Source organism: Hippopotamus amphibius, chromosome 17 (assembly GCF_030028045.1).
Source record: "Hippopotamus amphibius kiboko isolate mHipAmp2 chromosome 17, mHipAmp2.hap2, whole genome shotgun sequence".
NCBI classification, from domain to species: Eukaryota; Metazoa; Chordata; class Mammalia; order Artiodactyla; family Hippopotamidae; genus Hippopotamus; species Hippopotamus amphibius.
In genome coordinates this window covers 620,287-641,193 of record NC_080202.1, presented here as the reverse complement: position 1 = coordinate 641,193, position 20,907 = coordinate 620,287, and the positions used below count along the sequence as shown (strand labels likewise).

Genomic DNA, 20,907 nt, shown 5'->3' with positions numbered 1-20,907 from the left:
AGCGGGTCCAGTGTCCTATTACTCTAAGGATGTCGATTACACCTGTCCTGAGTTCTCGTTCTCATCACAGTAACCCCTTCCTTGGGTATCAGTTCACTTGTTCAGGGGTCTGATGCCTGTTGTGTATACCTAAGGTTCATCCCAGACACACAGCTGCCCCCATGCACGTACACGAGCAGAGTCACCCCTAGACAAGGCCCGATGTTCTGTGCCAGGGGCTTCCCACCCCCCGGGGGTCCGGGCCTTCGGGGCCCCTGCCCCTCCCTTCAGCCCGGCTTCCACACTCCCTGCCCCCAAACACAGATGCCTGTGTTCTCCGCGTGGCCCAGGTGTGTGTGTGGGGGGGGGGGTGCGGAGGTGATGGGGAAGAGCGTTCAACTCATCGGTCAGCCCCACCGAGACGCCCTAAACAATTATCCTGCGGGGGGCCGGGCCCCCTCGAGCCCCAGATCCACCCTCCGGGGTCTCTGGTCCCCCTCACGTTTCGCAGCAGCCGCCCCCTCCCCGGGCTCCCCACTTCCGTCAGGCCCAGCCACCTCCCTTTAAGGCGTTCCACGCCGTCTGAGGTTCACCTCCTGGGGGGGGCTGTTGTTCAGCATTGCTGGGGGGGGAGGGCTTCCGTGCGCGCCACCCACCACGGGGCCCCCCTTCTCGTGCGCCTCTGGGTTTCCCAGCCCGGCCCTGAACAGCAGCTGTGGGTGGCGGGAAGGGCACGGCCTTTGGCATTTGGACCGAACCTGGGCTCCACTTTCTCAGCGTCAGTTTTCACAAAATCAAAGTGAGCTCATCTTGCCTGACCGTGTGGTCACGTGGGAAGATGGACAACGTGGTTCACGTCCAGCAAATGCCCCCTGCTCCCGCCTCTCCACCCACTCAGCGGGTACACCCCCCAGGGTCTGAACTCAGGAAGTTAGTGCCAAGGAGGTGGGACGAGGATGGGCCGCGGCCGGCAGCCCTTGTTTAGGTCAGAGGTCAGGAGCGCAGATGCCACCAGGGTCCAGGAGGCCTGGGCCGTGGGGGTGGGGACGAACCCTCAGCTCGCGCAGGAGTGAGAGCAAGACCCCGACCAGAGCGGCCGCCCCCTGCGCCCACCCCACCCCCGGCCCGGGGACCCCTGGGTGCCTCACCCCTGAAAGAAGAGCCCGTGGACACGTCTGAGGGCTCCCGTCTGCACCTCGGCTTTGCCTGGGGCTCCGTGAAGGAGGGGAGACAGGAGGCGGGGCGGGGCCACCACAGAGGAGTCCCCAGGAGGACAGGGGCCCTCGAGGTCTCCAGGGCCAGTCCTCCCCCGCTGGGCCTCCCTGGACCGCAGTCTCCTTGCCTGGTCTGTCCCTTGGGGCCTGAACCACGTGAGCCCTCTGCTTCCAGGCACCAGCAGCCAGGGTCCCCGCTGTGCACAGCCCAGGCCCTGCCCACAGTAGGTTCCAGAACCAGGACGATGGGTCCAGGACGCGCTGCAGGTCTGGAAGGGCTGCCGGGCTCCCTCCCACCCCCGAGGTGAGAGCAGGCGGAGCTGGTTCTCTGGCGCCACCCGGTGTCCATCTATGTGAACTGCAGCTCCCTCTGGGGCGGCGGCCACCTGCTACCTGTCCTTTCTGCGAGGAGGGCCAAGGCAGGGAGGCACCTTCACAGGTGGCCACTCCTCCGCCCCACTTCTCTCCCGGCTCCCACGTCATAAATTCCCTGACCATTTCTGGCCTCATTAGGCCCCAGCCTGTGGGTCCAAGCCAGCGTTGCAGGATAGAATCAATGGTGTTTTTTTTAAGTTACATCCAAATTGTCAACAGGGTCAAGGTGTTGGCTGGGCTGGTGATGAGCTCCTATTTCTGTGCTTTTCTGTCCTTAAGAGTCATTTGTCGCAGCCGTGGGCTAGTCCCAGGGAAGCAGCTTTGTCAGCTGCAGGCCTGCCCCCTCCCCTCTGAGGCCCAGCCCCCCGACAGGGCAGCTCTGGATAAAAAGCTGCAAACGCAGCTGTTGACACAGACCCGCCCTTGTTCCCTGGGACGGCGCCAGGCTGGGGAGACAGCCGCCGGACTCCCCACACGGATGTCGGGTGTCCGCTGGGTGCAAAAAACCCCTCCAAATGGAAAGTGGAAGCAAGACACAGGAGAGAGGCACCCCTGGGAGGGGTGCATCTGGTGGGGGGTGGTCAGGCACACACTCCTGACACAGAAACAGGACAACGTCAGCCACCGGAGGTCGTGAGCTGGGGGGTGTTTGAGGCCAGGCAGGCTGGACGTGGTCCTCAGCCCGGCAGACACCCAGGGTCTGACCTTGCCCACAGCGGCCTGGGAGGAAGGGCAGGAGGAGCTGGTCCTGGAGACCAGAAGGGAGCTTAGGGGATCTGCCCTTCCTCCCCCACAGCTGCCTGTGCCCCCAGCAACCACCAGCACAGACACACACACAAACACCTGCGTCCACTGCAGCAGACTGTGCTGCCACCTGGTGGCTGAGCCAGGACCGGCGCCCAAGGCTCTGGCCACTGGGGCTCCGGCCACTGGGGCTCCGGCCACTGGGCCCCCAGTGCAAGTCCATTTCCTCCACTGAGCAGCAACCTTGTGGAGTAAATGTTCCTATTTCCTGCAACCCCTCCTCATGGAAGCGGACCCACCCTGGAAATGGTTCAGAGACGTGGCTCTGCCAAGGTCACAGCAAGTCGGTGGCAAAGCAGGCCCCAGCCTCCAGGCCCCCAGTTTCCATCCCCTCCCATGGCCTCTCCTCTGCGGGCTCTGGGGGCTGAGCTCGGCCCCCACCCTGCGTGCTGGGTGGCCTGGGCTCACGAGTGACCCTCTCTGAGCCTCCTGGGCTGGGAGTGGGCAGGACCCAACATATAAAAATGCTAAAACTCAGACATGCAGGTACATGTCCATCACTCACTATAACTGATCACTTTGTTTTAATCAACAACTAAAACAAACTCAATCTCTTTCCACCTAAAATGGCCTTCTTCAGTTGCTAACTCAGGTTTCCAGAAGCACTCAGTTCAAAGCCTGCACTCCCTGGGGGCTGGCGCCCCCTCTTCAGAGGGTCTCCGTGGTGCTGGTCCCTGCCTAGGGAACGCCTGGACCAGGCGCTGGGGCTGCCAGGGCCTGGTCACGTTGCTGGCTTCCTACCTGCTCCCACCTTGAGGCCCTGCAGCAGGGGGTGTGGCGCCCTCGGCCCAGCCAGACTCGGCCCTGGGCCACTCTGCCCCTCCCCGGCCAGCAGCCACACCCGTCCTTGGCACCCCCTCCACAGGCATCCGGGGACCCTGCGTCCCTTCCTTCCTGTGCCCGAGTGGTGTGGCATTGGGGCCCCGACCTTGACCTTGCTGTGCGGGACCGGCTCCTCAACCGGAGTTCCTAGATTGGCCTTTAGAACCCAGGGCAGCAACCAGCTTGAAAGGAAGAACTTTGGAGGAGTCGGCCCCGAGGGGAGCCCTCCCCTCAGCTGGGGCTGGAGCGGACGCGAGGGGGCAGCTCTGCCTGGCACCCCGCCAGCCCTGCTCATGCCCTGCACCTCACCAGAGGGCCTCAGCGGCCTCAGCCGAGCACAGCCGGGAGGTCCACCTCCCCGTGGCTGAGGGCCCCATCCACCAGACGGGGGGTCCCAGAGCCGAGCTCGAGGGACAGGCCACCCCAGCGGTGCCAACACCCGTCAGCCCGGCGACACTGCCCGGGGATGGGGAGGGATGGCCGTGCCCGTGGACATCTCCGCATGAAGGAAGCACCCTCGCCCCTCGCCCCTCCCAGCCCCTCCTGGGAAACGAAACGTGGCTGAGAAAACCGATGAGGCCCCAAGACAGCTGCGAGCCAGACGGCCACAAGCAGGGGCGGGGCTGAGGCGTTCATCAAGCGGAGGCCGCGGTCCCAGGCGGTCCCGAGCTGGGGGACCTGCACCTGAGTTTGGAGGGCGGGTGCTGAGGCCCCGTTGGGCGGGCCGCTGCTGGCGGCTGGCGGGCCGGGGCAGAGCCAAGAGCCCAGGAGGCAGGTGGTGCTCCCCTGGCGCGTGTGCCCTGCTCTCCTGTGCCTCCCGCAGGCAGCACCCCAGGGGCCACGGGGCTCCGGATCACGTGATGCAGCCCCAACACCCTCCTCGTTGGGACCCACCTGCTGCCTTCCTCATCCTTCGTGCTGCCTGACCCGCCCCAGGGGCCCGGGGGGCGACCAGGCGGCCCCTGCCTCCAGCCGTGGGGAGCACAGCGGGAGAAGGAGCAGACTAGAGAGCATGGGGGGAGGCGCCGGTCAGGGGGCCACTTCCCGCCCGGGGACACTGCAGCCGCCACGGCCGCCACCTCCACCCGTCAGGGCCTGTCCCTCCCCAGCCGCACGCAGCCCGTGGGGAGGCAGACCCGCCAAGCCGCGCCCCCCACCCCGCCTCTCAGCAGCACCGGGGAGCAGCCGGGCGCCCGGGGGCCAGACGCTGGAGGACCTTGCGGGGGGGTCTCGAGAGCAGCGTTTATTGTCCATGCCTCCTGCAAACACCCAAGCCTTCAGACCCCGGGGGCCGGGGAGGCCGCGGCAGAGCCCTCCAGCCGCGCCGAGGCGGGCTGCGGGGTCCCCGGCACAGAGCCCGGCGGGGCCGGACGCGCACCGTGTTCGCTGGATCCGGGGCGGGTCCCCGGGGAAGACCCAGCCAGGCAGCCGGGCCGGTTCAGAGCGCGGCGGCGGGGAGGCGGCTTCCCTGAGGGAGGGGAGGACTGCCCCCTCCGAAAACGCCCCGGGCTCCTCCCCGACCGGAGGCCTGAGGGCGTCCCGTCGAGGGCCCCGGGCTGCTGGCGGGCCTGGCCGGGCTGAGCCGCTCAGCGGGGCCGCTTGCTGTCCAGGATGGCCCTCCAGTCGTCCGCCCACGAGCGCAGCCTACGGCCGGGGGGCTGCAGCCGCGTGTGCCGGTTGTGACAGGCCGTGAAGAGGACGTGCTCCCAGCTGGGGTTCGGCTCGGCCCCTGCGGGGGAAGCGGCACCTCAGTCCCGAGTCGGGAGCCCCGGCTATCGCACCGGCCCCGTCTCACGGGGGCTGCACGAGGGCCCCCTTGCCGCCCCGGACCCCGCAGCGGGTGCGGGCAAACAGCGACCACGCACTCTCAGTGGCCGCGGTCCCTCCCGCAGGCTGAGCCCCAAGACGCCCGCCCTCTCCGCCCCCTGCACCGCCTGCGCCAGCTCCACCACCAGCTGCTGACCGTGGGCCCCGCAAGACCCCCAGGCGTCCATGCCTCGGGTCCACACGGGCACTGCCGTTGGTGACCTGCCCCCACAGAAGCTGAGCGGGTCCCTGGGCCCCTCGGGCCCCCCCCACCCCTGCATGGTGCCCTGACTCTCCTTGGGAAACCGTGTGGTCTGGGAGGTCAGGGGCGGGCACACCTGTGGACTCTACCTTCTGGACACTGACTGGGGTAGAGACGGCATGCTTCCCAAGCCAGCTCCAAAAATCATCAGCGAAGGAATATTTTGAATTTTCCCAATGAGGTGTCCAAAAGAATAGGATTTAACCCCGAAACTAGTGATGGCTACCTGGAGGGGAGCATCTCCAGAGTGTGCAGGCAAAACGAGGACAGCAGAATCAGGAGACAAAGAAACCTAATTCTGATGGATGTTGTTTGAGCTCCTAGATTCAGCCATACCTGAAGCCCTCATACCCCAGATTTTCAGTTTGGTGAACCAATAACTTTCCCCCCTCCTTTCTCAGCAAATTCAAGGTTTCTTTGTTTGTTTTTTGGGAGGGGGACACCCATAAGCAAAAGGGACAAAGGCAGCTCCCGGACCACCTTCAACTAAAGAGACTAGGCTTCGCTTTTCTGCTTTAACATATTAGGTTCAGTTCAAAGTACTTTTGGAGGGGAAAAAAAGGTTCTGTTGCTAAAAACAAATGTTTGGAAGCCAGAGTCCACCCTCATTTTACACAAAGGCAAGGCTGCAGGGTGTAAAGGGACTCACTCACCACCCAGCGAGTCACCCCAGAGCCGGGACTGACGCTTCCTGACTCCCAGTGGGGCCCCTTCCGAGGCTGGACACGGAGAGGAATCTTGACTCTGCTCGAGGCTCAAGGCTGGACAGGATGCCTAACACATCCTGGTGACTGAGGGGATGGGGGGCCACTTGGGTCCCCGGCGCGAGGCCGGGCCCCATGCTCGCCCCTCCCCCACTGCAGGCCACTTGCCTGTGATGTCCACCCGGTCGTCTATGAGGAGGTCTGCGGAGACCACGGTCTTGTCTCTGGTCAGCACGATCTGCTCCAGAAAGTCAGGGCCGAAGTGCTTCTCCACCCAGGCATACTGGAACGAGAGCAGGCGGGAAGGCGGCGCCATGAAGCCCGGGCACAGCCGGCTCCCCTGTCAGAGGGGCCCCTGCCAGGGAGACCACAGTGCTCAGGGGACCACGGAACCACCCGGCCCTACGGCTACAAAGCAGCAGAACCGCGGCTCCGACCAGACCCCCCTGGGCCGGCACCAATCTGGCTCGCGCGCCTGCCCCCGTGTGCACCGTGAGGCTCTAGGGCAAAGAAAGGCGGACGGAGCCCCGAGGTGCGTGGAGACAGTCCCTTACAGACCAGCCGTCCACCTGTCCTACCCCGCCAGCCTTCGTCCGGAGGCCACGGGAGAACTGGGCCCACGACGGGAGCAGGAGAGGGTCTCAAGCGGATGGCGGGCGTGCGGTGCCAGGGCCGGGGGTGTGGGCATGTCTGGGGGCTCCCCCGACATCCTGCTCCTGCGTGAGTTTACCCAGCAGATGGAGGACCCCAGGCAAAGGACCACACTGGCCACCTTCTCAGGAAAATAACAGACACAACATCACAAAATAACAGGTGGCCGTCGGGGCTGTCTCCACACAGAGCTGGACTGATAGCGGACGAGCTGACGCCTGGACCGTCCACCCGGTGCACACCCCGGGCCTCTGGCCGGGAGGAGAGGCCCCAACGGGGACACGGCAGCGCCGGTGTGGCTGCGGGGAGGCGGGACGGCTGGGGCTCTGGTTCCAGCTCTCCGGCTCCGAGGCCCCATCACACGTCGCACTGAAGCCTCACAACCTCTGTGCCGCGGGCGCGCACCCCGAACTCGTCCTGTGCTTGGGGGTCCGCGCTCTGCGGGGGACGCACGTTCGCAGGCGATGCTCGGAGGCCATAAAACCAGGGATGACAGAGGCTGGCGGGCTGGGCACACCCCGCGGCGGTCGCGGCCATCTCGCAGGAACGCACTCCGGGCCCGCGGGGAGGACAGGCAGGCGCTGCTCCAAGAAGTGATGCTCCCTCTTGGCTCTTCGGTTTGGAGGGTTTCTCCTGAGATACCTTCAAGCTCAGAGACCCTCTCCTCAGCTGCGGCAGGTCTACGCACTGAGCCCAGCAGAAGCACCTGCATTTCCACGACGGTTTCTTCGTCTCCAGCAGTTCTTTCTCCCTTTAGAATTTCCGTCTCTCTGTTTCCGTGACCCACTTGTTCCTGCATGACATGTGCTTTCTCCGTCAGAGCCCCGAGCATGTGCATTGTGGCTGCTTTACACTCCTGGCCTGATCATTCCAACACCCCACCGTGTCTGGTTCTGTGGTCTGCTCTGCGTCTTCAAACCACGCTTTTGTCTTTTCTGCACCTTGTTTTCTGCTGAAAGCTGGACATGCTGGACCAGGTAAAAGCAGCTGCTGTAAATGGGCCTCCGTGATGGGGTGGTGAGGCTGGGTGGGGAGGAGGGGGAATAGGGTCCTGGGATCTGGTCTCAGTCCGTCCTGAGCCCCTGGACTGTGACCGTCACCGTCTGTCCCTGGTTTTTGCCTCCTACGTGGGACAGGACGGCTAGAGGGCCTGAGGCTGGGAGTCTCCCCTCCCCCGGGGGAGTCAGTCAGGCCCTGGGGAAACAGCTTCTCTTGTGAGTGGGCCTTTTCTAGAATATGCTGGCATATTTCAAAATACTTTTTCCTTCCTCTGCTGCACGTGTGAGGGGATTTTTTTCCCCTGAGCTTTACTGTGAGAACCTGGTAAACCCCCTATAACAGACCCACGAGGGCGGGTGCTGCGGCGATGGAATGGCCTCTAAACTGACTGTGCTGGTGACTGGCCTGTAAGGAGGTCAATTTCATTGATTTTAAATTATATCTTAACAAACCTGATACCAAAAAAAAAAAAAACCCAGTAATGCGGGCACTTTTGTTTGGCTTTGGAGACTTCTGCTGAATTGCCAGCCAGAGGGGGTTTTATCACTTTATCTCCCACAGCCGTGTCTCAACACGCTTTCAGGGAACTTCCTATGCGCATCTGTAGCCTGTATTTCACGGAGCGTCTGCTGTTTCCCGAGGGGCCGCCCCCCGGGGACTGTTACCCGCGTCACCATCTCCGGCACCGACATCAACACAGCCCCGCCCGGACCACTGCACCAGCGTCTGCGCCGCCTCCGGCTGGGGTGCATCCCACCCCAACCCCATCCTGCTGCCGGGAGCCTCCACAAACACCAGCGGGATTCACGACAGCTTTGCTTAAAAGCTCCCCACAGGGCGCCTGTTGCCCAAAGCCACACCACGGACTGTGCAAAGGCCCTGCCCGCTCGCTCAGCTCGCCGTGCGCCTCCCCTCCTCCCTGCCCCCCTCCTGCCTCCCCCTGCCCCCCTTGCCGCCACGCCTCTTTGGCTTTGCTCCGTTGTCCCCATCACTCAGAACCTGCCCTCCCGTCGCTTTGCCTTCTCGTTTCCATGACTTACTTCCCCCAAGGAGCCTGCCCTGGCTTCCTCCCTGCGTGACCACAGAGCCTGTCTCTCTTCCCGCCACACTGTCCTCCACTCCCAAGGGCAGAGAGAGGGCATTTTTAAGCCCCAGGTGCCTAGCGCTGTAGCAGGTGCCCGGTCAATGTTCGCTCTATGCCTGCCAACCAAAAAAACATTTACTTTTTTATAGCAAAAGTAATGGCTAATCAAAGAAAATTTGGGAAATCAAGGAAAGCTAGAGAAACATCTATAGCTGGCAGAATTTCCTTCCTTCCTTTTTTTTTAAAAAAAAAACGTGCCACCTTTTAAAACGTACTTGTAATTAAACGGTACGGGCAACTTCACACCTAACTTATTTTTCTAGGATCCAAGAATGCAGAAAAAATAATCAACTATAAAACTGCCCAGGCTTTCTGGTTTGAGAAAAGTGCCCTGAGGGTCTTTCCTTCGTGCTGGGTGGGGGCTGGTGGGGCGGGTAGAAGACGCAGGGGTGATACGTTCTGCCCGCAAGACAGGACATGCTGCCTGCAGCCTCCTCCGTACGGCCCAGCAAGGTATCTCACGACGGCATTTGTTACAAGGCGCAGAGAGGCTGGGTGGGGGGTCGGGGTGGCGGGCCGGGGTCCGAGGGCACCCCTGTGGGGTGGGGGGAGGCTGGGCACTGATTGCTCTGGGAGAGAAGGTGGCTCGTTTCCCACCCGATCGTAACCCTGGTCCCTGAAGACACTCAGGCAGGAAACAGTTCAGCACGGTGAACGCAGGGCCACCCGCGGTGGCGGTATTCCCAAACCAGAATCTGTCAAACGACCCAAACCGAACCTGAACTTCATGCGGCAAAAGAGTGACTAGACGGACGTTCGAGGGAGGCGATCTCCAAGGCCTCGGGGACGAGGGCTGCCAGGTGACACAGCCATGGCAGAGACAGCGAAAGGTCTGACAGCAAGGCCGGCTGAAACGCACAGACAGCTGCAGAGGTGACGTCAGCATTTCTCCCCAGACGGCCGTGGAGACAGAGACGGGCTCGAGAAACAGCACCAGCAGGGAGCAGGCTCGCTGAGGTACGGAGGGGTAAGAAAGCTGGTGCTTCCAGCCTCGGAGGGAGGGACGGACGTGGGACGAGGACACCGGCACCCCAGGAACAGGCACCACAGGTCGGAGCCATCTGGAGCTCAGAGGGCCGTCCTAGGCCGAGGCTGCACGGGCGGGACGGTCGGCACAGAGGTGACCCTTAAACCCCCGGGGGGGGGATGAGGCCCGGACAGCCACCCTCGCCTCCACAGCCGCCCCGGCCGAAACATCCGCCCCAGCCCAGCCGTTCTCCAGCGCACGGCGCACCTGGGGGCTGGTGGAAACACTGGCTGCTCCCAGAGTGGCTGCCAGGGGTCTGGGGGCTCGCGCCCTGACACCCCGACCCCCGGGTGAGGGCGAGTCCCTTCTGCGTGAAGTGCAGGCGGCACTGAACAGTGGCCGACCTGTGTGTGTCTGCCTCTCACGGGGAGCCAGGCGAGGAGAGGTCCCGAGAGGACACGCCGGCCCCCTGCCGAGGTCGGCCCCCAACACCCACCTTCCCAGGCCTGGGAAGCTCCTGGGCTTCCGCGGGGCAGGGGCAGCCCTGGGCCCACCTCTGGTGTGAACCCACACCCAGGCAACAGACCATCCCTCTGGGTGTGGCAACCCCGCAAGTTCCCGATCTCCAGAGACATCTCGGTCTTATGTAATTCTACTTATTTTCGATAAAGAGGACAAAGTGAGTATGTGGCAAAGTGCTGTCTCACTGCTTCACCTTTGCAAAGCCTCCCGTGCCCGAAACACGCGGCGTGGGCGGCCTCCAGCCCCTCCCGACCCACGTCTCCCCCTGCTCCTGTCTGGCACGTCCGGGCGGCACCAACACAGGGACGGCCGCCTTCCCACAGAGCCTGGGGCCGCGCCGGGCCCACCCAGAGGGGGCGGCAGCACTTCAGACGCGTTGGGGGGAGGCCCTGGCCCAGGCCCGGGAGGCTGGACGGGCGGGGGGGCGGCCCTGGCCGCCGGCCGCCGCTTTCAGGTCTGAGCCCTTCCTCGGGAGGCAGGGCAAAGCGAGAAGAGGCCCAGCCTCAGGCGTCTTACCTTCTCGAAGGGACAGTACTTGTACATCTTGATGGGGCTGGTGCAGATGAAGACGTCGGTGCTGGGGGAGAGGAGGCGGGTGAGGCTGGCTGCTCGAGTCCCTGCTCCCCCAAGCCCAGCCCCGGGGGGCCCGCCCTGCCCGCCCCCCGCCCCCCATGTGTGACCCCAGCCCTGGCCCAACACAGCTCAGGGCTGCGCAGATCGCACGGCAGCCCCGTGCGGCCAGCCACGCAGAGGGGCAGAGCGGAGGGGCCGCCGTCCCCGGGATGTAACAGGAGATACTGAGAAACGGGTGTGTACCAGCCAGGCAGGCGGCATTGGAGGACCAGAGCCAGCTACTCGAGGGATGTCGGGGCCTCGCACGGCGCGGGGCAGAGACACATGCGAGCCAGGATCTGGGTCAAGGGTGCGGCCAGTGGCTCGGGCCTCGTGGGGCCTCGTGGACCCTCGCGGTCTGTGTGACGTCCGCTTCTCCCGCGGTCCCGGGCCCAGTGGCCGCCAACGGTGCCAGCTGGTCCCCAGTCCTCATCAAGCGGGCACCTGCCCCCAGGGCGGCACCCACTGTCTCACTGAGCCGAGCCCGTGGGAGACAGGATCCCCGGCAAAGCAGTCCCAAGGGGCCGACGTCAGACTGACTCATTTCTCTACGGAAGTCAGACTGAGGGCACGGCCTCCCGGGCACCCCGGGTCTCCGCTTGCTTCCTGTCCCGTGGATTTGTCTGTTCTGGACATTTCATGTTAAGGGAACCCCTCAGTACATGGTCTCTTGCAACTGGCTTCTTTCATTTAGGGTCATGTTCTCAAGGGTATCGGAACTTCAGGCCTCTTTGCTGCCCTGTAATGTCCCAGTGTACGGACCCTCCACGTTCTGTTTTTGCGCTGCCACGGGTGGACGGTGGGGACGCTTCCCTGGGGAGCAGTGCCGCTGGGGTCGCCCGTGCACAGGGTGCGTGTAGACCTGTGTCTTCGCTTCTCTCCGGTGCGACAGCTGGGTTCCAGGCAGCTCTGTACCCAACACCCTGAGGACGCGGTTTCCACGGCAGCTGCACCGGTTACGATCCCACCACCAATGACGAGGGTTCCAGGCCCTCTCCGCCCCTGGCGGCCCCCACGATCGCCCATCCTTCTCACAACGGTCATTGCAGCAGTGCGGAGCGGCCGCGTGCTGTGGTTCTGCCTCGTGTCCCCACGGACGGATGACGCTGAGCAGACTGCCACGCACCTCACGGCCACGTGTAGCTCTTCTTTGGAGAAAAGCCAAGGAAATGCCAAAGTCAGCGCCCGAGCCCATGTTTTTAAAACCTAACTTCGATGACACCCTTCTCTCCTCGATCTTGTCCTCCACATCCCACCCGCCCCACACTCACTGAATCCTCACCCTCCTGGTCTCCTTTGTCACCCACGTCAGCAAACCCCTTCCCCTGCCCGGGCCTGTGCCCCTGCTCCCCACAGCCCTTCACCATTCATTCCGACCCTGCAGGTCTGAGGTCAGATGTCACCCCCTTGGAGAAGCGTCTGCACCTGAAGCGGCCCCTCCCTGGCGACCTCCAACACGTCACCTTGCTTATCTCCTGCGCAAAGCACGAGACACACAGCTATCCACTTGCTTACTGACTAGACCCCTCTCTCGGTCCAAACTTTGGGCATGGACGGACCGTCAGAATCGTCCGCCCGGCTAAGAGTCGAAGTAGAAGTAAAGGATCAGGGGTGTGGTCTCGACGTGCACATGCTAGACTGGAATGTCTGCAAACGTGTTCATAGGGGCGGCCGTGAAAAAGCGTTCTGGGCCAGAACCCTCATGGAGAAAGCTGCTTACTCTGCGGTCCCCTGAAGGATCCCAACGCACGTCTGCAAACGGAAAAGCTCCGGGAAGCCCCACCGGACGGACGCGTCTCATCGACGTTTCCCACGCTGCTTTGGTCAAAGAGCACTCTTCTTGCCGCGCACCTATTCAGTCCTGCTGGACAGGAACTGCAGCAGCTCACATCCACGCTGCACAAAACTGACAGGCGAGGAAGCTGAGACACGGAAAGTTTAGACCCTTACTGAGGGTTCGATGCTGGAGAAGCGGTCTACCTCCAGTTCAGACGGAGCCTTAACCGCCATGCAACTCAGCTCTGCAGAACACAGCTGGCGAACGTGGTCCAGAAACGCTGACCCAGACCGGCTGTGGTGCACAAATACGCCCTCTGTGCCTCCTCAGGCTCTCCTACAGGTGGGACGACGTACACCACCTGACTCCGGGGTAAATCAAGTTCAAATCGTAGACCAGAGTAGAATGTACTACTCTGCAGGGCCTGGACGTAAGTCTAAAGACAAATTACCGACCAAACCAGCCTACAAGGCAACTCAAACTCTAAGCATTCTGTGCTGCTCAGATGCCTATCTCTCACGTTAGGACTCTGAAAGCCGATGACGTTCGGATGCCGTTACATGGCACAACAAAGGCCAGATCGTACCCTATGGTTGATTTGTCACTGTGGCTGCTACGTGCAAGCAAAATTGTGAGCAGTAAAAGTCACACAAGCCTAGAAAGAAATCCTAACATTACAGCCAATTGACTTTTGACAAGGAAGCCAAGATCGATTGATGGAGGAAAGAAGAGTCTTTTCAACAAATGGTTCTGGGATGACTGGATTTTCCACATGAAAAAGAAGTGGGACCCCCTTCCTCACACCATATGCAAACATTAACTTAAAATGGCTCAAAGGGGACTTCCCTCGTGGTGCAGTGGTTAAGAATCTTCCTGCCAACGCATGGGACACGGGTTCGATCCCTGCTCCAGGAAGATCCCACATGCCACAGAGCAACGAAGCCCATGTGGCACAACTACTGAGCCTGCGCTCTAGAGACCATGAGCCACAACTACTGAGCCCACGTGCTGCAACTACTGAAGGCCTCACACCTAGAGCCTGTGCTCCACAATGAGAAGCCCACGCAACTCAACAAAGAGTAGCCCCTGCTCGCCATAACTAGAGAAAGCCCGCGAACAGCAACAAAGACCCAACGCAGTCAATAAATAAATAAATAAAATTATAAAATGGATCAAAGACCTAAACACAAGAGCAAAAACTATAAAACTCAGAAAAAACATAGGAGCAAATCTTTGAATTAGACAAAGGATCCTTAGACACGGAACCAAAAACACAAATGACAAAAGAAAAAAATAGATTGAACTATATCAAGATAAAAACTTTGGGTTTCAAAGGACACCACCAAGAAGGTAAGATAAGAACCCACAGAATGAGAGAATATATTTACAAGTCACATATTGCATGAGGGACTTGTTATCTAGAATACATAAAGCTCTCCTACAAGTTAGCAATAAAAAAAAAAGACAAATAACCTGACTGAAAAAAATTAGCAAAGGATCTGAATAAACATTTATCCAAAAAAGATAGACAAATAGCTAATATGCACACCAAAAAGATGCTCAACATCATTAGTCTTCAGAGAAATGCAAATTAAAACCACAGCGAGATACCACTTCACACCCACTAGGATGGCTGGAATCAAAAAGACCGCAGCAAGCGCTGGGGAGGAGAAGCTGAACCCCTGGGACGTTGCTGCTGGGAATGTAAGATGGTGCAGCTGCTCTGAGAACAGTGTGGATTCAGCCCACGCCCAGCAGTTCCACGCCTGGGCACACACCTAAGAGGAGTGAAAACATGCGCCCACGTGAATCTTCACCGCAGTGTTACTTTTCGTATCTGAAAAGTAGAAACACCCAAGACCTATCAGCTCACGAATGGATGGACGGAACGTGGCACGTCCACACGACGGAGAATCACTCAGCATGGACAGGGTGAAGCGCTGATTCTCTCCACGACACACGTGAACCTGGAAGCATCACGCTGAGCGAGGCGCCGGTCACAGAAGGCCAGGTGTCATGTGAAACGTATATGAAACGTCCAGAACAGGCAAACCCAGAGACAGCAAGCAGACGGTGGGCGCCGAGGGCTCGGGGCGCGGGGGGGGGGGGCCGGAACGGGTACTGACTGTCAATACTCTGAAGTTGACTGTGGGGATGGTGGAACACCTCCGTGAACCTGCTACAAACCACATGGGTGTGGGGTATGTGACTCACAGCTCAACAATGCTATTTTTTTTCAGTCCTCAGGGGAGCACTGTAAGTGCTACTGGATTTTGGTGGGCGGTGGGTTCCGGGGGGGGGGCCCCGGCTCTCAGGACCAGGCAGGCGTCTCCCCCGTCCTCCTGCTGCCGCTTCCCCGCCCCCCCCATCTCCCAGGTCCCCATCGCCCCCTTCACACACCTGGCTCTCTCTGTTCAGCACGGACCACAGTCCGCGGCTGTCTTCCCAAGTGTGATGCTCTGGTTAGCGCCTGCTCTCTGGCTGGACTCTAAGCTCCAGGAGAGCGGGGAACGCACTTTGTTCACTTCTGACCCGCTGGCGCCCAGCGGCATCTAAAAGCCAGTTCTCAGATATTTGTTGAATGAATGAACCCTGAACACCCAGCGAACCACGTCAAGTTAGACGCGACATTCTCCCAAGTTACTGGATGGCAATGTCCTAACAGCCTACAGACCCGCCCCGTGAGGGTGGGCCAAGCAGGCCCGGGGGCGCAGGGTGAGGAGCGAGCGGGAGGGAGACGAGCAGAGGTGACGCGGGAGGGGCGCGGACCCCGGGCCGAGACAGACTCACCTCTCCAGGCTGGCCATCTGCTTCACGGCCTCCACGGCTCCTGGGAGAGGCTCGAGGTCAAAGAAGAAATTCTCCGACTCCCAGATGCTGATGGCTTTCTCCTGAGAAGAGGAGAGGAGCGGGTGATTCCCAGGTCCTCAGCATCCGCGTCGCCCAGGGAAGGACGGGACGCACGGAGCTGACGGTCCCCGCCCAGCAGGGGTTCCAGCCCCTCTCCAGGAGGGTCCGGCTGCGCCAGGATCTGACAGGGACCCGCTAAGGTGCCGGGGCTGTGGATCCCGAAGCCGGCTCTCTGGAGGCCCAGCCAGAGTCTGAGGGGACGGAAGGCCGGCCTCCAGGAACCACACGTTTGCCTGATTCGAAGGGCCAGAGGCCCCCGGGGGGCAGCGAGGGTGGGCCAGGTCCCGCCACAGCCCTGAAGCGCTAGCTCAGGCCTTTCCGAGTGCCGCTGCGCCATGCGGCTGGGGGCGCAGAAGGGAGGCGGCTGGGCAGACCTCTGGGCTCCGCCCACGGCGGCAGGACCGCTCCTCATCCGTGCTGCACGTGGGGATGCCAACAAATAGCTCATTAAACAAACAAACAAACTATTCTGCTGGGTTTAAAGTTTAAAAGCCCCAAATTCAGACCCTCGTGTTACCCGTGAGAAGACCGAGGCTCAGAATGGGGAAGGGACTGACAATGTCGCACAGCGAAAGGGTGGCTCCCAACCGCCCAGCCAGGAGTGTCCACCTCGTGCTGCAAATTCAAGTCTGCAGCATGCCACCCCTTCCAGGACCAGGACAAGGGGACAGTGACAACCCCCAGCGTCTGAGAAGCAGGAAACCAGATCCCACGTGTGCCGCGCAGAGAGCGACGTTCCCAGCACAAATGTCACCACGGGGACATACAGTGAGTGCACAGAGGCCACACGGACCATACTGTCGTCAGCTACATGCATCAAGCGAAGCGGTCCTTACGGCTCACGTGTGCCCTCTCTCGTCTGAGCCCTCAAGGGGCAAAAGCTGCCAGCCCCAATTTACAAATGAGGAAACGGGGCTTCACTTAAGTCTTTTTCAAGGCCACTTCGGGGTGATACGGTCGGAACTTGAACTTTGGGCTTCTGACTCAAAGGGAAGCGGGCGAGTGGTGGAAAGCAGGCTGGAGGAGGAGTCCGAAGTGCTGGCCCTTGCGGGGTGGCCCAGGGCTAACCACTTCCCCTCAGAAGCCAGCGCCCCGGCTTCCCTGCCCCCAGCATGCCCCGAAACCCTGGCCAAGACACTTCCTCTCCCTGGGGTCAGTTCAACTGTCCTAACAGTGTAAGATTCTAAGTCAGTTAAAGTGAGCTACGCCTTCCCTTCTGCCCTGCTCCAGACCCACATTCTGTAAAGCAGGGGTGCCTCTGTGTGTAAGCTGGGTGCTTTTAACGCAGATGCTGGGTCAGCTCCGCCAAGGGGAGACTGCTGAGGGCGGGTGACCTAATGCCAGCGGCAGCCTGCATGGCACCTTCTGCAGGACCTGGCCCTGAGGGAGCTGCCAACGGGGATCTGCGTCTTCCGCTGGGCCTGGGCACTGACGGGAGGACCCAGACTGGGTGCTGGACGAAAGCTCTGGGGCAGGGTAACCAGCCCCCGCACGAACCCCCTCCTCTCAGCTAGGCCTGGACCTCAGAGGGTGAGAGTTGTGCCTTGGGACCTTGCCCTTTCGTGTGAGAACACAGAGTAACATTTGTTTGGTGGAGACTTACAGGCACATCGTTACCTGACCTCAAGAACAAAGGATCTGACACCAAGAAGTCTGCACCAACTGACCATGCCCCTCCCTCACCGTTCCTAGGAAAGGGCTTTGCTGAACGGTTTTGGGGAGTTTAGGGTTTTTAAGGCATGAGCCACGCATCTCCTCGCATGGCCCGGCAATAAACCTTTCTCTGTTCCAAACGCGGACGTTTCGGTGTTGTCTGGCCTCACTGTGCACTGGGTGCAGGGACTCGCGTTTCGGTAGCAGGCTCACACTAGCACGGTCCTGGAGGGAAAGGACGGGCCCGGCGGGCAACGCTGAGCACCGTCTGTGAACGAGCCCACACACAGGTCAGGGAAGGACGTCACTGGGCCTGCAAACATTACCAGGGCATTTTCTCCAGTTTAAAGATTTTAATTAGGTATCAGGAGGGGGAGAAGTCAGAACCCCAGGCTCAGGTGTTAACGAAAAGAAATGGCACTCGGATTTCCTTTCCAACACCTGTCCCTCCCCAAACCAAATTACTGTCGCGATGCCTTTTGTACGTCAAAGGACTGGCACCTGTTAGAGGAGGACAGAGGACAGACTGCTCCCATCCTGGCTGCCCCGTCCTGGCTGTGACTTGGGACAGGTTTCCTCACCTCACAAGGGAGAAAATAATGTCTGCCTCACAGAGGAGGGAACACAGACAACCCGGGTTACAAAGTAGGTTCTAAAATCCACTCCCCTGGCAGCCACCTTAGGTGGCCAGCGGAGGGGCAGCAGAAAACACTGGGTCTCTAAGCTGGTCCCTGGCAAAATCCCGTTCCTTTCACCAAGGAGTTTAAATGGGCAAACCAAGCCGTCTGTCTAGAACGTTCCTGGACATCGTCTATCCATCCGCCGTGGACTCAGAGAGCAGAGCACCACGGCGGGGGGTGAGGGGTGGTGTGTGTGTCACAGCTCAGGTGCTCCGCTGGGCAGGCAGGGCCAGGAGATAAGCCGAGGAGGTGATCCGGCCCCACCGCGACTCCCCGTGCGCTGCCCAGAAAGGCTCGCAACCTCTCTGGGCCTCAGTACTACGGGGAACCACGCTTCGGTGGAACAGCGCCAAAAAAGAATGGGTGGTAAAGGCGCTCATCAAATTCTCGAGCAGGAAGAAACGGGAACGTGACCTGAGGCCAAGTACACCCCAAATTAAAAAGTCGGTTGAAGATGGGGAGTCGGGTATATGACGCTTTCTGTGCCCCTGAATTTTGAGGAGCCCCCCCCCCCGACAGCCAAGAGCTACCGAGCGCAGGGGCCCCGAGGACCCGGTGCCCCGGGCGGCGACCCGCAGGGCCACGCGCGCCCGCGGCGGGGATGCTCACGCTCAGCCCGGGCTGCAGGCGGCCGTACTGCTCCGACACCCAGAAGCCGCGCCGGTCCTCCAGCGCGATGAAGGGCTGGTCGGGGAAGCGCGCGCGAAACTTCCTGAGGAAGCCGCCCTCGAAGTCGGCCAGCACGCCGTCCATGTCCACCAGCACCCGCAGGGCGCGGCCGGCAGGCCCGCCCGACGCCCAGCACCGCCCCGCCGGCCCCGCGGGCACCGCCGCGCCGCGGGGCCTCTGCGCGCACCAGCCGCACAGCCGGATCATGGCCCCCGGCGGGCGTTCGCCGCGGGCGCCGGGACCATGACGGCGCGAGGACGCACCGCGGACCGGGGCGCGGGCGCGGGGCGCGCTCAGGGCGCGCGGGATGCGGGGGGCGCCCGGGGCGCGGGGCGCGCACGGGGCCGGGGCCGCGCGGGATGCGGGGGGCGCGCGGGGCGCGCGGGGCACGAGCGCGCAGGCTCCGGCCCCGGAGCGAGGCTGCGGCTTCGCGGCCCTTAAAGGGACCCGCGCTGGCGGAGGCGGGCCTGAGGGGCGTGGCCTGGAGGGCAGCCTCGGGCGCTGGGCTGTTCCCAGGGCGTCCGCAGTCCCCGGATCTGCACGGGCCCCTTCCCCCGGGACCCTGGGTCTGGGCTCCCTCCTGCCTCTGCCGCAGCGAGGCTGGAGCAGACCTGGGTCGCCGATGCGTTTACTGAGTCCCTAGAGCGTCGCGCAGTGGACCGCATGGACGAGGTCCTGCCACCCTGGGGCTTACATCTGAGAAGGAGAGAGGGACACCAAGCGAATAAGCCAACAGAATAGGCAGAAGAAGTTAAGGGAGTGACAGTAGCAGGAAAGAACCCAAACAGGGCGGTGTGCACCGCACGGCCCCGGCTTTGCGGTGACCAGATGGGGGAGGCAGAGCAGACGAACACCTTGCAAATATCACAAAGCCTTAATAAAACTGGTGATTTTCAAATGAGTCTATAAATAAATATTGTTATGTACCCCGTTACAGGTGGCTTTTTTGTTTGTTTTGGCTTTGAAAGCTTTTATTGTCACTTTGGTTGAATGAATAAGAGATTATTACTATCATTACAGATAAGCAGTATTAACAGAGACACGCCAGGATCCTCCTTGCTCAGTATATTCTGGCCACACTAGTATTTTTTCTTTTCCAGAAACACACCAGGCTTATATGGGTCTTAAGGTCTTGGCATATATTTGTTCCTCTCTCTGAAACTCTCTGCTCCCAGGTCTCTTGTAATTGGCTCCTTCTCATCCTTCACGTCTTGGACCTTCCTCTACCGCATCACTGTGTTTTATTTTCTTCATAACATGTACTAACTCTCTGAAAGTATTTTATTTGACTGCTTTGTGTCTTACACAACCAGAACGTCACATCAGCAAGAACTTTGTCTTGATGACAGCTGTATCCCCTGCATCTGGCACAGGGCTGGATACATAGTAGAGACAAAATAAATGTGTATTCAAAGAATGAAAAAACAGTTAATTAAATGTGGTGTCTCCACCCACTGCTGTGGCTGTTAGTTGTAAGGTGTGTCTCAAGTAATTGCCGAATTTTACACAAAACTAGCTTAAAAAAAGTTATAATATATTCAAGGTTATCCCTGTAACCACGTGTCTTTCAATCATTTCACTCTTGAGAGGAAGAGAGAAGGGTGGGATGCCTCTTAGTGGTTTTGAAATGAGTGTGATTTGATCCCTGGCTCCTGTTTGCCACAATCCAGGTGTTCTCAAACTTCAGTGTGCATCAGGGTTGCCTGCAGGGCTTGTTAAACTCGGATGGCAGGGCCCCACCCTTAGAGTTTCTGAAGTAGTAAGTCTAAAGTGGAGTCCAAGAATTTGCATTTCTAAGAAGTTCCCAGGCCATGCTGCTGATGCTGGCTGAGCAACCACACTTCCAGAACAGATGCCACCATCTGAACAGGCCGCACAATTTAAAGTATGATAGTATCTGTGGCTATTTTGAATTATTGTAGTGCCTAACTTCTCAAAACGCTTTTGGCTTTTATTAAAATCCATGTACCTCCATGGAAAGGTGTCCTATATTTCAAAACACCTGTCTTCTGTCTGAGGACCAAATGTTGCCATACAGCATACAGGGACAGCTCTGTCCTAGGGTACAAGTGCTAAAGTCACTCATCTGTACATGTCCCAAGTACATCAATTTATTTCCATCTCTTTTTCAAGGTACAATTTTTACTATTGTATTTCATGTCGACTGACTACCGCAACAGCTTCCTAAATGACTCTCGGGTGAGGTTATCCATGTGAAGCCAGTCTTTTCCAAGTGCAAGTCTGATCATGCCGCTCGTTTGCACAGAACTCTCCGCGGCTCCCCAGTCTTCTCCGGGAAGGCCAGTATCTTTAACAGCACGCTTGACGTGGTCCCTGTCTGTCCTGCAGCCCCACCT

The 20,907-nt window shown here is 60.2% G+C and overlaps 1 protein-coding gene across 1 annotated transcript; it reads right to left on the bottom strand.

The window, feature by feature from the left end:
* Positions 1-4,494: 4,494 nt before the first annotated feature.
* NT5M (5',3'-nucleotidase, mitochondrial) lies at positions 4,495-18,894 on the bottom strand. Its single transcript, XM_057716395.1, has 5 exons — positions 18,491-18,894; positions 15,429-15,529; positions 10,766-10,826; positions 6,135-6,249; positions 4,495-4,923 (listed from the first exon to the last, which is right to left on the bottom strand). The coding sequence occupies exons 1-5, from the start codon at positions 18,755-18,757 to the stop codon at positions 4,781-4,783; spliced, it is 687 nt and encodes a 228-aa protein (XP_057572378.1). The 5' UTR covers positions 18,758-18,894; the 3' UTR covers positions 4,495-4,780.
* Between the last annotated feature and the right edge of the window lie 2,013 nt (positions 18,895-20,907).

Bases quoted from the DNA above. Each gene is read 5' to 3' on its own strand.
- NT5M (XM_057716395.1), bottom strand. From the start codon at position 18,757: ATGATCCGGCTGTGCGGCTGGTGCGCGCAGAGGCCCCGCGGCGCGGCG. The intron at 10,827-15,428 runs GTGAGTCTGTCT...CCTCTCCCCCAG, and splicing joins CAGATGGCCAGCCTGGAGAG to CACCGACGTCTTCATCTGCA. The intron at 6,250-10,765 runs GTAAGACGCCTG...CTCTCGTTCCAG, and splicing joins AGTACTGTCCCTTCGAGAAG to TATGCCTGGGTGGAGAAGCA.